At 38.1% G+C, this 13,230-nt stretch overlaps 1 protein-coding gene across 2 annotated transcripts in view; it reads right to left on the bottom strand.

The window, feature by feature from the left end:
- The window catches only part of PJA2 (praja ring finger 2, E3 ubiquitin protein ligase), a 36,834-nt gene that overhangs the window by 13,336 nt on the left and 10,268 nt on the right, over positions 1 to 13,230 (bottom strand). For both annotated transcript variants that reach the window (XM_009328709.1, XM_009328710.1), the window contains exons 2-4: positions 8,264 to 8,464; positions 5,171 to 6,233; positions 1,353 to 1,538 (exon numbers count right to left, since the gene is read on the bottom strand). In XM_009328709.1, the coding sequence (XP_009326984.1) occupies positions 1,353 to 1,538; positions 5,171 to 6,233; positions 8,264 to 8,462 (1,448 nt within the window). In that variant the 5' untranslated portion in view covers positions 8,463 to 8,464. The remainder of the gene's footprint in view (positions 1 to 1,352; positions 1,539 to 5,170; positions 6,234 to 8,263; positions 8,465 to 13,230) is intronic.

The raw sequence follows: 13,230 nt of genomic DNA, 5'->3' as shown, positions 1-13,230 counted from the left end.
CCAGCCAGTTTTTTACCCAGCGAAGAATATGCCAGTCTAAGCCAGGAGCAGCCAGTTTCTCCGGGAGAATGCTGTGGGAAACGGTGTCAAAGGCCTTACTAAAGTCCAGGTAGACCACATCCACAGACTTTCTCTCGTTCACTAAGCGGGTCACCTTGTCATAGAAGGAGATCAGGTTAGTCAAGCAGGACCTGCCTTTCATAAACCCATGCTGACTGGGCCTGATCACCGGGTTGTCCCGTACGTGCCACATGATGGCACTCAAGATGATCTGTTCCATAACCTTCCCCAGCACTGAGGTCAGACTGACAGGCCTGTAGTTCCCTGGATCCTCCTTCCTGCCCTTATGTTGATGGGCGTCACATCTGCTAACCTCCAGCCAACTGGGACCTCCCCGGTTAGCCAGGACTGCTGATAAATGATTGAAAGAGGCTTGGTGAGCACTTCCACCAGCTTCTGCAGTACCCTTGGGTGGATCCCATCCAGCCCCATAGACTTGTGTGTGTCTAAATGGTGTACCAGGTCGCTAACCATTTCCCCTTGAATTATGGGGGCTTCATTCTGCTCCCTGTCTCTGTCTTCCAGCTCAGGGGGCTGGGTACCCAAAGAATAACGGGTCTTACTATTAAAGACTGAGGCAAAGAAGGCATTAAGTACCTCAGCCTTTTCCTCATCCTTTGTCACTATGTTTCCCCCCCGCATCCAATAAAGGATGGGGATTCTCCTTAGCCCTCCTTTTGTTGCTAATGAATTGTAGAAACATTTTTTAATTGTCTTTTACAGCAATAGTCAGATTAAGTTCTAGTTGGGCTTTAGGCCTTCTAATTTTCTCCCTGCATAACCCCACAGCATCCTTTTAGTCCTTCTACTAGTAGTAGAAGTAGTCCTTCTACTAGTAGTCCTCCTTCTGGCCCTTCTTGTAGATGGGTGTCATATTTGCTATCCTCCAGTCAACTGGGACCTCCCCAGTTAGCCAGGACTGCTGATAAATGATTGAAAGAGGCTTGGTGAGCACTTCTGCCAGCTCCCTTTGTACTCGAGTGTGTCAACTTGCCTAATCTGGCTTTTTAAGGTCAGTATATCCAGCCTATTATCCTTATTGACACTATATGTCAATGCCCTCTCATTATTTCTGTATCTTTCATAAAACAGAATTTTTGCATGACATGCCATTTTCCCCCCTGTTTTGAAATACATACAACTATTCAGAGTACTTTGATGTAGGCAAATGATTCTTGCTAGTATAGTAACTACTTTTAGAATTGATGTTATTCTGTGTAGTGTCATGTGGATACCATGTTACTGCTGATGTCAGAACTTACAGGAAGTTAGCTAATAAAATAAAGCCATACCCTCCTTGGAAACAGAAGTCTGCGTTCTCCTCTCCTATGCTACTGCTGCTGCTTTGCACTTCAGGCTCACATTCCTCCCTGCCTGGGACAGTCTCCCAGCTCTCATCACTTGAAGACTGTTCTTTTTCTGTAGCAGTAAAATAGGTAGGCACAGTTGTAGACCATTCTCCATCACTGCATTCTGAGCTGCAATTTAAACAAGGAACAGGGTGTGAATTTAAACACTGCTTTAGGGGAAAGAAAACAAACACAAACATTCTGTGATTTCCTACTTTTCTATGACTGCAATATAGACTATTTTTTCTAGGACAAATTAATTTTGTACTGTTTATAGATGTATTATAAGGCAAGTATACATAAAGAGCTCATTTAAAAAAAAAAAAAAATCAATTCCAAGAAAGAATTCTGCCCATCCCACTTTGCAAAAAGGTTTTTGTTCTTCCCCCTCCACATTTGCAGAGTACATAAAACAACTCAGGAATATAAGCCCAGACCCACTATACACATCTTTCTCCTAGCACACAGAGAAAACAGCAGCAGTGACACTGAGAACACCAATGCTTGCCTAGCAAACAAGAAGCAATGTCGGCCTTACCTCTCAGCCAAACAAAACTTAAAAGTAAAAGCTCTCATAACCTCTAAGCCATACACAACGGTCTTTTTTTTTTTTAATCATAGAAAGTTACAATGGATGACTTGCTGCAGCTTATATCATTCACTAGCTAGAACAGATGAATGGCAGGGAGTTTTTCAAACAGAATTTGCTCAGCCACCACATAGAAAGGGGCAGTAGATAAGTTGTGGGCAGCTTAAACAAAATAGTGATGTTAGCAGAATCTCAAGAAGGATGAACTTATCTACTGTTACCTTTGATAATGCCGCTTAGAAGGTTTACTCAATACTAACAATGACAGTTGACACCTGCCAAAATTCAAACTATAGTCAACTAGCTATGTCACTTCAAAAAGTTACAAAAAAACTAATAAATATGTGAACAGCAAACATGCTTAACAGAGCACATCTTACACAGCAATCCACAACACCTGCAGCTCAGTCTGCAATCTGCTAAACCCAGTATGTCTATGTCTATCAATGTTATCTCCCCACCTACAAACTTAAAGAAACCCTCCTTCTATATAATATTACAAGCACATGCCAATAAAACTTACTATTTAATGAATTACAACTACTTTTGAAAAACTGCACATTATACACTGCAAGTTTTACAACAAAGAAGATCGAGACAGATTACATGGAAGCATTTTAATTTGAAGCAGGAATATATTTTTCTATCACAATTTTGAGGACTAGGGAAAGTGATGGAAATGAGAATATTCATTAACTTTGGGCTATTTTAAAGGACTACTTTACAACAGAAATCATATCTGTTAAGAAATTCTGATATGCAGTCTAATGCACTTGTATTACACCAACTAAAGCTGAATATTAACGTTTTAGAACCTTCTGTTTTGTTCAGGTTTGTTTTAAAAAGGTTAATTAAGCATAATGTAAAACTAGCCCAAACATTCAAGTCTCTTATTTTAGTTTTCTCTATTTTACAAGACAGGAGTGATTTCCAACACAGTTTATAACAATATTCCTATGTTGTTAGTCAAATTTGTTCTCTTTAAAGTTTATACACAAACACTAATTCAAACCAGAAAAGAAGATATGCCTAAAGTCATTAATACTGAACAAAGGAAGAACATTGAATGTGTATATTTCAAAACTTCGTATTTAACTGTGCCCAATTCTGCAGAGAAGCAGAACATCACTTAACGGTTAGAGAGTTATAGACTTGTCACTTGCCAAAAGCGTAACACATTCATCTAGCATCTGCACATGGATTTTCTGAGAATAGTCTCTCCCCTGGCTGAACTGGCCTGTACTTGCCATATGATCCAAAACTAAATGGAGTGTGCTAAAGGATATGATCCTCATCCCGCCACCCCTGCCCTCTGAGGACCTACCATGACCCTTCCAACTTAGAGCATATGTGGTTCTAACAAATATGCAAGACTCTCCTTCTCACACAGCTTCTACATGCTAACACCATAATAGCTGGGCACTTCCTTGAGGCAAAAATGTGAGGTGAAGGCCCAGGCTGCAGCAATCAGCAAAGTGAATTTCTCCCTGGGTTGGAAAGAAGTGAAAGCTGAGTTGCAGGATTTAGTTTGACACATACATCAATTCTGCTTTTTATGCAGCTATATATGTATATTTAAACATGTAATATGGATTAACCCTTTAAACATAAAACTTTATCTTTTGAGAGTGTAAAACATTACTTCTTTGTACAGAGTAATCATTGACAATTTACTTCATAAGGATAAGTCTTTTGAGGGTCTGGAACACACATTATGGGTTTAAGTTAAAGAACACATGCTTCCTGTTTAGTGGTTCAGTTATTGCCATCATGACAAACATAGTCACTGTCAGATATTCGATCTGTATTTCTTTTTGTCATGCTACAACAATCCATCACTTTGCATCATGGAAGCCAATGCTATAATTGTAAAATAGAATCCATTTCCTCCGTTGCATTTTAATCTTCTAGTAGCAACATTTCAGAAGGGGAAGAGAAAAGATTATGCAGTAACAAAAATTTTCGAAAAGTAAACCTTACGAGGAAGGAAAGGATTCATTTGCAAGTCCACCTATATATTTAATAAGAAAAAACAAAATTAAGTCTACTGACCCATTTTACAGTGCCTTGTAATCTTAAGGATTTTGTTCTCTCATAATTGGGACTTTGCAATATTTTAAGGACAAGGGTTTATGCAGATTAATTTTCATGCTCTTCTGTCCACAAAAGCAGTGGAAACACAATCTACTAGGCAGGTTAGCTTATGAAGCCTAATGGCAAGCACACACAACAAAGGCCACATCAACATCCAGAAGACGTCTTGTAAAGAATGCAGTGGGAACAGACTCAACAAGATGAAAGCAAAGTAGAAGAAAAATAGGGAATAAAAAAAACCAAACAAAAGCCATCACAAACACTACTGCATTTACCATAAATGAACAGCAGGCTAGAAATTTCTTTTACCCTCAAATAGCTCAGTTACATAACTCCAATTCTCAGTGAAAAGTTCTTAACCAGCATTATATGAGTAAAAGTTAATCAACATAAGGTTTATCCAAATTAGTCTGTCTTCTGGGTAGAAAGCCCAAAACACTAGGAGCCTGAATACTGCTCCTGGTGTCCAGGTCAGAGCCATTTGTAGATCTGAAACTGTATTCACTAATAGTTACTTTGGAAACACCTACTAGTATAAAGAACTTTCATTAAAAAAGGGATTATAAGCAATCCTATTAAGTTATTCTTCAGATATGACAAGGAAGAATAATTTCTTTCAAAAGGCTGGAGACAAGAACATACACAGGCTGTCATGCAGCGTATTGAGATTTGATGGCAGAAGGAACAAATTCTGAAAATAACAAGTCTTGAAGGGAACTTTCAAAGACCCATAATTTGCCAAAAACCATGCTGAACATGGTTTTCCCTCTCTACCCTCCATCTGCTCAGTAAAAATAAAATAAAAATAAACAAGCAATCTTCCTTAGTGGTAAGGCGCTTTGACCCTAAACATAAAGAAAGGCTTTTTACATTACCAGAAAAATGTACATTACCATTTCTTTAGATGGACTTGAGGAAGGGTGAAGGAGAACTGAAAGGAAAAGTTGGCATCTTGTTATCTGATCATATTCTGAAATTGCTTGAGTTTTTGTGTCCCATTTGCTAACAATTATTCAGATTTGCACATTATTTACACAAAAGATTCAATACTAATACAGATATAAAAATGAAATTTTACCTGTCTTCATCTTTGTGAGACATTGAGAAGTGTCTGCTGCGGTCTTCAAACTCATCCCAAAAAGTGCTATCACCTGGCGCATTTTTTTGTTTTTGCACTGCTGTATTTTTCCTTAGGTCTGTTTCTGTGTTCTTTTGGTGACCTTCGTACTCTATTGAATCAAAAAGCATACTAGAACTCATTTCTTCTTTACTATTTCGCAAGGCACACTCAGCACGGCCTTGCTGGACTTCAGCAATTCCAATTCTCCTCTGGGAACCACTTTCTTCATCATCATTAGGAAGAAACCTCTCTCTCTCCAACTGGTTTGCAGTATTTTGTTTTCTTATTTTAGGTCTCACTACTAGCTCAGGTGAATTTCCTTGGTCAGTCTTTCCATCATTGGCATTCAATTCATTAGCAATTGCTATAGGGGTTCTGATTCCAACATCCACTATATTTCTTATCTGCTCTGTTTCACAATTGGCATCACTCAGGTTACTTTTCAGTATAGCTTGATCTTCAGCAGAAGATTTAAATGTCCTGTTGTTTGGACATGCCAAGTCTGAACCTATGCTAAGATATCTCATTACAGGCATTGGTCCTGCTTCTTCACAAAATTCTCTAGAAACACTGTGGTTGAGAGCCGACAACTGGGACTGCAAGTCAGTAAAAGACTCTACGCCTTTGTCTAATTCAGAAAGCATGCTATCTAGTGTTTCCTGAAATATACCTGCTTCTTCTCTTGCCAAAGAAAATTCATCTTGAGCATCACCTTCCTCTTCAGTACTGTCATCTGGCTCATAAGAGTCAATGTTTACAAAAGCAATTCCATTCTGACCATTCAAATCATTATGCCCTTCAGACACGTATTCTGCAAGGTCCTCAGAATTTTCATAAGGATTCATAAAGTTCCCTGAGATTTTGTTGCCTTCCAGACCATAAGAGAATAGAGAAAATGGTAGTGTGTTTTCTTCAGAAGTTCGGCTCAATACACTTCGGCAAAAGGGTTCTCCAGTTCCGATATTTTCTAACAAAGGCTCATCCAATAAACCAGAAGAAACTTGAACCAATGGATTGGAACCTTCACAGAAAGTTTTAAGAAAGAATGCATTGGAATAATCAAAAACAATAGAAATATTCTCATCTACAACAACTGCTCATGAAAAAGAAAGGGTAGTTCACTAGGACTGCAGTGCAATTTGATAAAGAGAAACGTTTACCAGAGGTGCAGTCTTCACTAAAATATTTAAGTCCTCATTTATATAAGCTAAGCATATAGACATAGACTTAAATGACACAATTTGAGCTCAGCCTGTGACAGTAAAAAACCAAGTATTAAAAGAACATGTTCATAAGCAGTATTTTTACATTGTTTATATAAAAGGGGATTTTAAAATGAGAACAGGAAATCTGAAAAAACACTGGAAGATTAAAAAAGCTGCAACATTTCTTTCCATAAGTTAAAAATTGGACTATCCATTCATTAACTGGCTAAATTGTGCCTCCTGCCACACTCAGATAAAGCCATTTATTGCTATTATAAATTACATACTAATAGCACTATATTTTGTACATGCAGCTGTTAATGCAACTCCCCAGAAGAAGAAAATAATAGCAGGGATGAATGTGGAATTACAGTTAGTAGTTACCATCATCGCAAATTCAGTTTGGTTATACTACACTTGAACACCTCTTGCATAAAGGGACAATAAATATCAAACCCAGCAGCAAGAGTTAAAGAATCTAAAACCATGTATACTGCTGCTATCACAAAATTAATGTTTAGTTCAAGTCATTTGTAAACTCCTAACCAAGGCAATAATCCAAACTATTTTTGAACATACAATGGCTTGCATAACTTGATGAGAGTACTTAAAGTTTTTAAGTCAATATTAAGAGATTTGGAAACTTAACTCCAAGACAAAAAAAAACCCCAACAAACCAAAGAGAGAGAGACGTGCATGGTTAATGAAGGGATTCCCTAGCATGTTATTTTAAAAACAGGTAGAAGTAGGAAACCATGTAAAAATCAGTGTTCCGGGGTTAAAAAACTTACAGAAGAAAAAAGAATCTCATCTAAATAGGTAATCCATGCCTAGGTTGGTGAAGTCATGGCACTGAACTGAGAGTTCACTGAACTGAGAACACAGCTGAGAGAGCTGCGCCTCTCAGCACTAGGAGTCTGGCTTGCAGGAAGCAATACTGTAACATTACATTTTATCTAATTAAAATCTTGAAGCTCCTTCACAAAATTGCTAACAGCTGAGGTTGGCAGGCAGGCCCCTCTGAATATCATCCCGTCCACCCCTCTTGCTCAAGCAGTCTCACCTATAGTAGGTTACCAAGGACCAAGTGCAGTCAGATTTTAATATTTCCAAGGATATCTCCTTCTATGCATCTTCCACAATTGCTTAGATGTATATAAGATGTCACGCTAATTAGCACGGAAGTATGCAGCGTATTTTAGGTAGTACCCACCCATCAAAAAATAAGTATTGATGGGGGAAAAATGTAACCTAGTTGAGGTAAGGGAAATAGATCAATCCAAAACATTTCTCAAAGACAAATTTCTGATTTATTTCGGGAATTACTACTGTTCAATATTTATTAAACAAGAAAGGGAAGTGGTCTGACTGGTACAAACAAATAAAAGAAGACCCTTTAAAGACATTTTATAGGCTTAAACTAATTTCCACTGTAACTACACTAAGGTTGAAAGACAGAACAACCTGGTCCATGATACGTCAAATATTTCACAACCTAGTTCCAAATAGAAGGTTTTAGAACAGGTATTCTCTTCCAAATGTGATTTGTAATTTGATTTGAAGACAAAATCATTTGAATTATACAATGTTACAGCTATCTAGTTGGTTAGAATGCATTAACTCATTCAGGAATGCACTTCTTCAGGCAAAATTAAACAGCCTAAGATAGACTATACTTTAATTTGCCTTCATGCTAAGTTTCATTCTATAAAGCCACATGAAATGTACTTTACACGTGTTATTTAAGTGGCTACTCTCTTCCCTTCCCTTCTGTGTGCCTTCCCCCTCCACTCCCACACATCCCAGTTTGCATTCAAATGACACATACACAAAGATATGCACATACATAAAGAATTCTCTTTCTGACCATCCTCCAATTGTAATCGTTCGCAGTCTTCATTGTATTGATGTTCATCTCTGTCTTGGCTATTCAAAGATGGTCTAAAACCGACATAGGCATGTCTTCTTCCGTATCTTCTACCTATAATAGTTTGATATCCTCCTGCTGGTTCAGGCCATTCAAGTTTGCCAGCTTCTTGACCCATTGCTACAAGAGACTACGGAGGAAGGAAAAAGACAGAGAGACTGTGTTAAGACAACAATATGTCTTTATAATTTCCCTCTTCCCAAACACTCTGATACAATTTTTTTAGCAAGAAATTTCCCATTTCTGCGAAGTCTTGAGCTTCACTCACAATACGCCTATTAAGAACCTGAAGTGATCTGGGCACATGTGTTACGAAAGCACATAACAGAATTTTCATCTACACTAAATAATATGGAAAAACACCTATCTTGCCCCCATCTTAACATGTGTGTAGTAAATAACAGAGACTTTATTATTTAAAAAAATCAAGTCCAGATGTCACATGACTTTTTTTTGAATGTGATACACTTCTGCACATAGCTCTGACACAACACATATGTCAGCTTGCAAAAAACATTTGCAAGCACTATAATGGAAAAGCCTTCAGGTGATGTAGCACAATTCAGCCAGCCCTAGCTAGCTTATCTGTGACAGGAAAAGTACAATTAATCAAATCACACCTTCTAAAAGAAAAGTCCCAAGTCCCAGGGAGAAGGCTTTATTCTTTACACTAGGTGGTATGTTTAGGCATGGCCATACAAAGCAATTGCCCACATATGGCTCCTATTATACCAGTATTCCATATTAATGGATCTTAATGCTTTTACCAAGAAAACATGGGATGAGTAGCACAAGGAAACTTGAAAAACAGTGGGGAAAAGCTGCTGATGTTGTAATGAAGATAGATTTTAATACAGCAGTAGGATCAGCTATTAATAATCTAACACAAGTATTCATGTCCAAAGGCTGTTGCTTGTACAAATGCAATTAGAAGTTCAGTATTTCAGATGTTCAGTGGCTTTTTCATGTCCCTCTAAGTCACTTCTAGTCTTTACTAGATATGGAATTAACATAGTAGCTTTTCTGTTCTTGAAACTCACCAAACTGAAGAGGAGACATTAAAGTCCAGGAAAATAAAGTCTGCAACCATTACCAAACGGTTTTCTGAACTTCAGAAAAATAAGAAAGCTTTTTTCTTTCCTGGCTGTTAAACCGATCTCTTCACTACCCTGCATATAATATTTATATGCAAAGACATAATTTATTAGCGGTTATTTTATGCAGCTTCGAGTGGTATAGCCACTAGTAAGGTTGGTAGTTGCAATACGTGGACTGCATAAAAGATACAACTGCACACATGTACCAACTGTCAAAGAGTCCAAGCAGGTTGGTTTTTCTTTGTTTTTTAAACTAGCATCACTGTTGAAGCTGTCATTTTGCTAGGACTGACAGAGGAAGCTAACTCTGTTGCTGCCTACCTAACATAAATCATTAAAAATATGATTTTTCCTTGCTTCTAAGCAAGGAAAAAAATTAAATATTTTTCTTGGGGCTCCACTCGCAGAAATCACATGATCCCTTAAAAGCTTTAATGAAGAAGCAAATAGAAGGAAAGTTACCTATGTAAACTACAGTTTCTAGTAGAAGCTAGTCTTAAGAGGTTCAGACACATAACATCCTACAAGAATTTGGTCTACAATTGCTAGCATGGCAATTCTGAAAACATTTCCTAGCAATCTGCACTTCAGTCAAATTTCTGTGGAAAAAATCCAAATACTTTCTGCCTTCTCTTCCCGGGAAGACAGAAACATGAGTAGTATAATGATGGTAGAACATGCAAGGCCTCAGAAAAAAATGCAAGTCCCAGGAAAAATATAATCACTTTCTCTTTCAGCCTGACATGGAAAAAAATTAAGGTTGGAGTAAACCAAACAAAATTACACTCACAATAGAACACCTGCCACAAGAGTCTAAAATATTACTGTTTCATTCCCAGGTGAACTGACAGCAACAGTGAAGATACTTGCAGTGCTTAAAATTAGAAGGCAAATATTTACAATTGAATTGCTTAAAATTGGAACATTTAAGCAAATTATAACATGAGGAGTCTTTTATCTAATGTTGTCAGCTTCACTTTTTGTTATCTTCAGCCAATTCTAAGAAACCATTTGCTACAAAAATGTTGTGCTATAACTCACTACACTATATCTATGGCTCTAAATCTCCCTTAAAACATGCAATTCTAGTCACGTCTTCCTTCCACTCTTCTTCCCACACATGGAATTTCCCCAGTCATAGCCCAGTTCCATGAACACTGCAGAAGTCCAAACGTGTCCATCACTAGCTGCAATATTGTGATACTGCTTTCTACAGACCTGGGAATACAACTCAGTTGAACCTTTGGAGAAAAAATTAGCAGGTATCAGAGGCTTTTTTCTCATTTATCTATGAAGCTCTACATAGTTTGATTACATATAATTTCCCTTGAAAATATTTTCAGGTATTTGTCCAAACCTGCCCATCCCACATTAAACAACAGAAGCTAAAATGGTCAATTCATTATTAACTCTACTACTCCTGCAATCCTTAGAAAGGTGAAAACTCTCTACCACCTTTGCAAAAAAAAAGTCTCTGCAATTAATGCAAGAAAAAGGGGACTGACAATTAATTTTCTTAGTAAGGATATTAACTGGCTGACTAATTAAGTCAACCAGCAAGTCATGTTTATTCAAGCAAGCTCTGACAATTCTTAAATTTCCACTGATTATAACATGGCTGGTTAGCAGACTGCCAGAGGGACCTGACAATAAGCAGGCACATCTGAACTTGCAGAGCAGCATCCAACAGTTAGATTAGTAAATAAGCACAGCAACAGAGAAGTCTGCCTCAAACATGGTAATACAAGTAGTTGAAATAAAAAAGGTAAAAATACAACATAACTGCCTAATTCTTAATTTTAGTTTGTTCTCTAAAACACCAGTGTTGTTCAAAACCAGATGTCCACTCAAGAGAGTCAAACTGTCCAAATGCAAATGTTTTATTTTTTAGAATTGATGTTCACAGCATACAAAATCTTTAGAGCTGGGTGCAACGCACTACATTTTTTGTTCCAAATACTCTGCATGTGAGAGAATTATCTCATCTCATATTCAATTGTTCTTAAAAGCTACATCATGCAGTTATTATTCTGCCCTGGGAAAGATGTATTGGATCAATATAGTGAAAGCTTTCACCAGTTACTGAAAGTTTGGATGTCACATTTGGTTTACAGGAGAGGTTAACTTCTACCTAGATACAAAATATCTCAAAATAAGAGAAGCAGCCATGCATTTATTTGCCTACATGCCTAAAACGGGCAGCATTTAGCCATCTGAATCCAGAGACCAATTTACAAGAAACCCTTCAGGCAATCAAGTTCCTGAGACATGTAATATCCTCTCTCAGGTCTTTCTTCCAGGCTAACCCAACCTTAAAAGCGGGTAATGCTCTATCTTCTTTCAGAAGCTCAGTTTAGTAGTCCTGTTCAAAAGACACCCAATACCTGCTGACAAGACAGAGTTCTGCAAAACTGACCCATCTTAGAGATGCAACACACCAGTGACTAAATAATCCAGGTAGGGGAAACAGGCTACTTATTCCCTTCTCAGGCTAAAGATGCTTATACACACACCTCCATCCTTTCAAAAGGGTACTATAGTCACCTGAATTCCTCAAAGGATCAGCAGCACCTGCCAAAGCAGAAAAGCATTTTAGATCACCAGAGCTGGATTAAAAAAAACAGGGCAGAGTGTCTCTTAAAATGCACAGTGCACAAACAGGTAGGTCCAGCCCTTCCCTGGCACTGCCTTAATCACTGATGCAGAGTGGCATACTTCCTCTTTACTTCTACAAATACTGCACTGAGGACTCCACTCCCTAGAGGCAGCAAACTACAGGCTCTACCATAGAAAGCCTGAGAATCTAGACCCAATCCATCTGACTTGCATAACCAACTTGTCCTCTCCCACAAAAAAACCCACTGTTTTTCCAGAAGTAACACAATGTTCAAGGTTAACTGTAGATGCATGCATACCTGTGTTCACAACCTAGCACCGTAACTTGAGCATTCAGAAATGATCCAACCCCTTGACCAGAATCCTACATATAAATCTCAAACCAATCTAATTTACAGAGCCCGATTTAGGACCACTGGTGTCTCCTGCTCAGTTACATGCTCAGTCCTCCAACAGGATCCCAGTCCTTGCCCACTGAAACCCAGAAACCTCCCTTTACCCTCCTTTCCATTACCTTTCATTCTCCCCTATCCCCTCAACTCCCTTACATCCTGTATACTAGAAAAACAGAGAAGCAGCTTTCTGGGATCAAGGAGTGCATGACCTAGATCTACAACACTACTCAAACAAATCACCATCACCCATGCAGATGTAAGAAACCAATTGTGGCATACACCTAACTCCTGAACAGGGCGATGTTGACTGCCACAGAGGCAGGCAGGTCTTATTCATGACTCCCAGAACTGCTGTGACCTACTTGGACGGCACCACTTTGTTGGAGCAGAGTCTAATCCATAGAAACAACAGTAAAAAATTTATATAAAATAAATAAATCACAGTTTACCTAAAGCAGTTCTGAACATCTGAACAAAATCTTGCCTTTTTTTCCAAGAGCTGAAATACTGAAAACCTTCTCTTACACACCTAGCAATTTTTGTAGTTCAAGGAGAAGACAACTGAGTTTTGTAACTTCCACTGAAAAAAGAAAATATATCCCATAACCCTAGAAACCTCACAAGGACATTTTCAGTTAAGTATTCCATCAAATTCCCCTGGATCTTGTTTTCACCCTATTATGTCCAATTTTATTTCCTTGGTATCATTCATTCACACATACAGTCACCTCCTAGGCCTATTATATACCTCACAGGGGGAAAACAAAATTAGGACTGG

Source organism: Pygoscelis adeliae, unplaced genomic scaffold, assembly GCF_000699105.1.
Source record: "Pygoscelis adeliae isolate BGI_AS28 unplaced genomic scaffold, ASM69910v1 Scaffold16, whole genome shotgun sequence".
Classification (NCBI taxonomy): domain Eukaryota; kingdom Metazoa; phylum Chordata; class Aves; order Sphenisciformes; family Spheniscidae; genus Pygoscelis; species Pygoscelis adeliae.
Note: the sequence above shows the minus strand (reverse complement) of the source record. Positions and strands in the feature narration are given on the sequence as shown.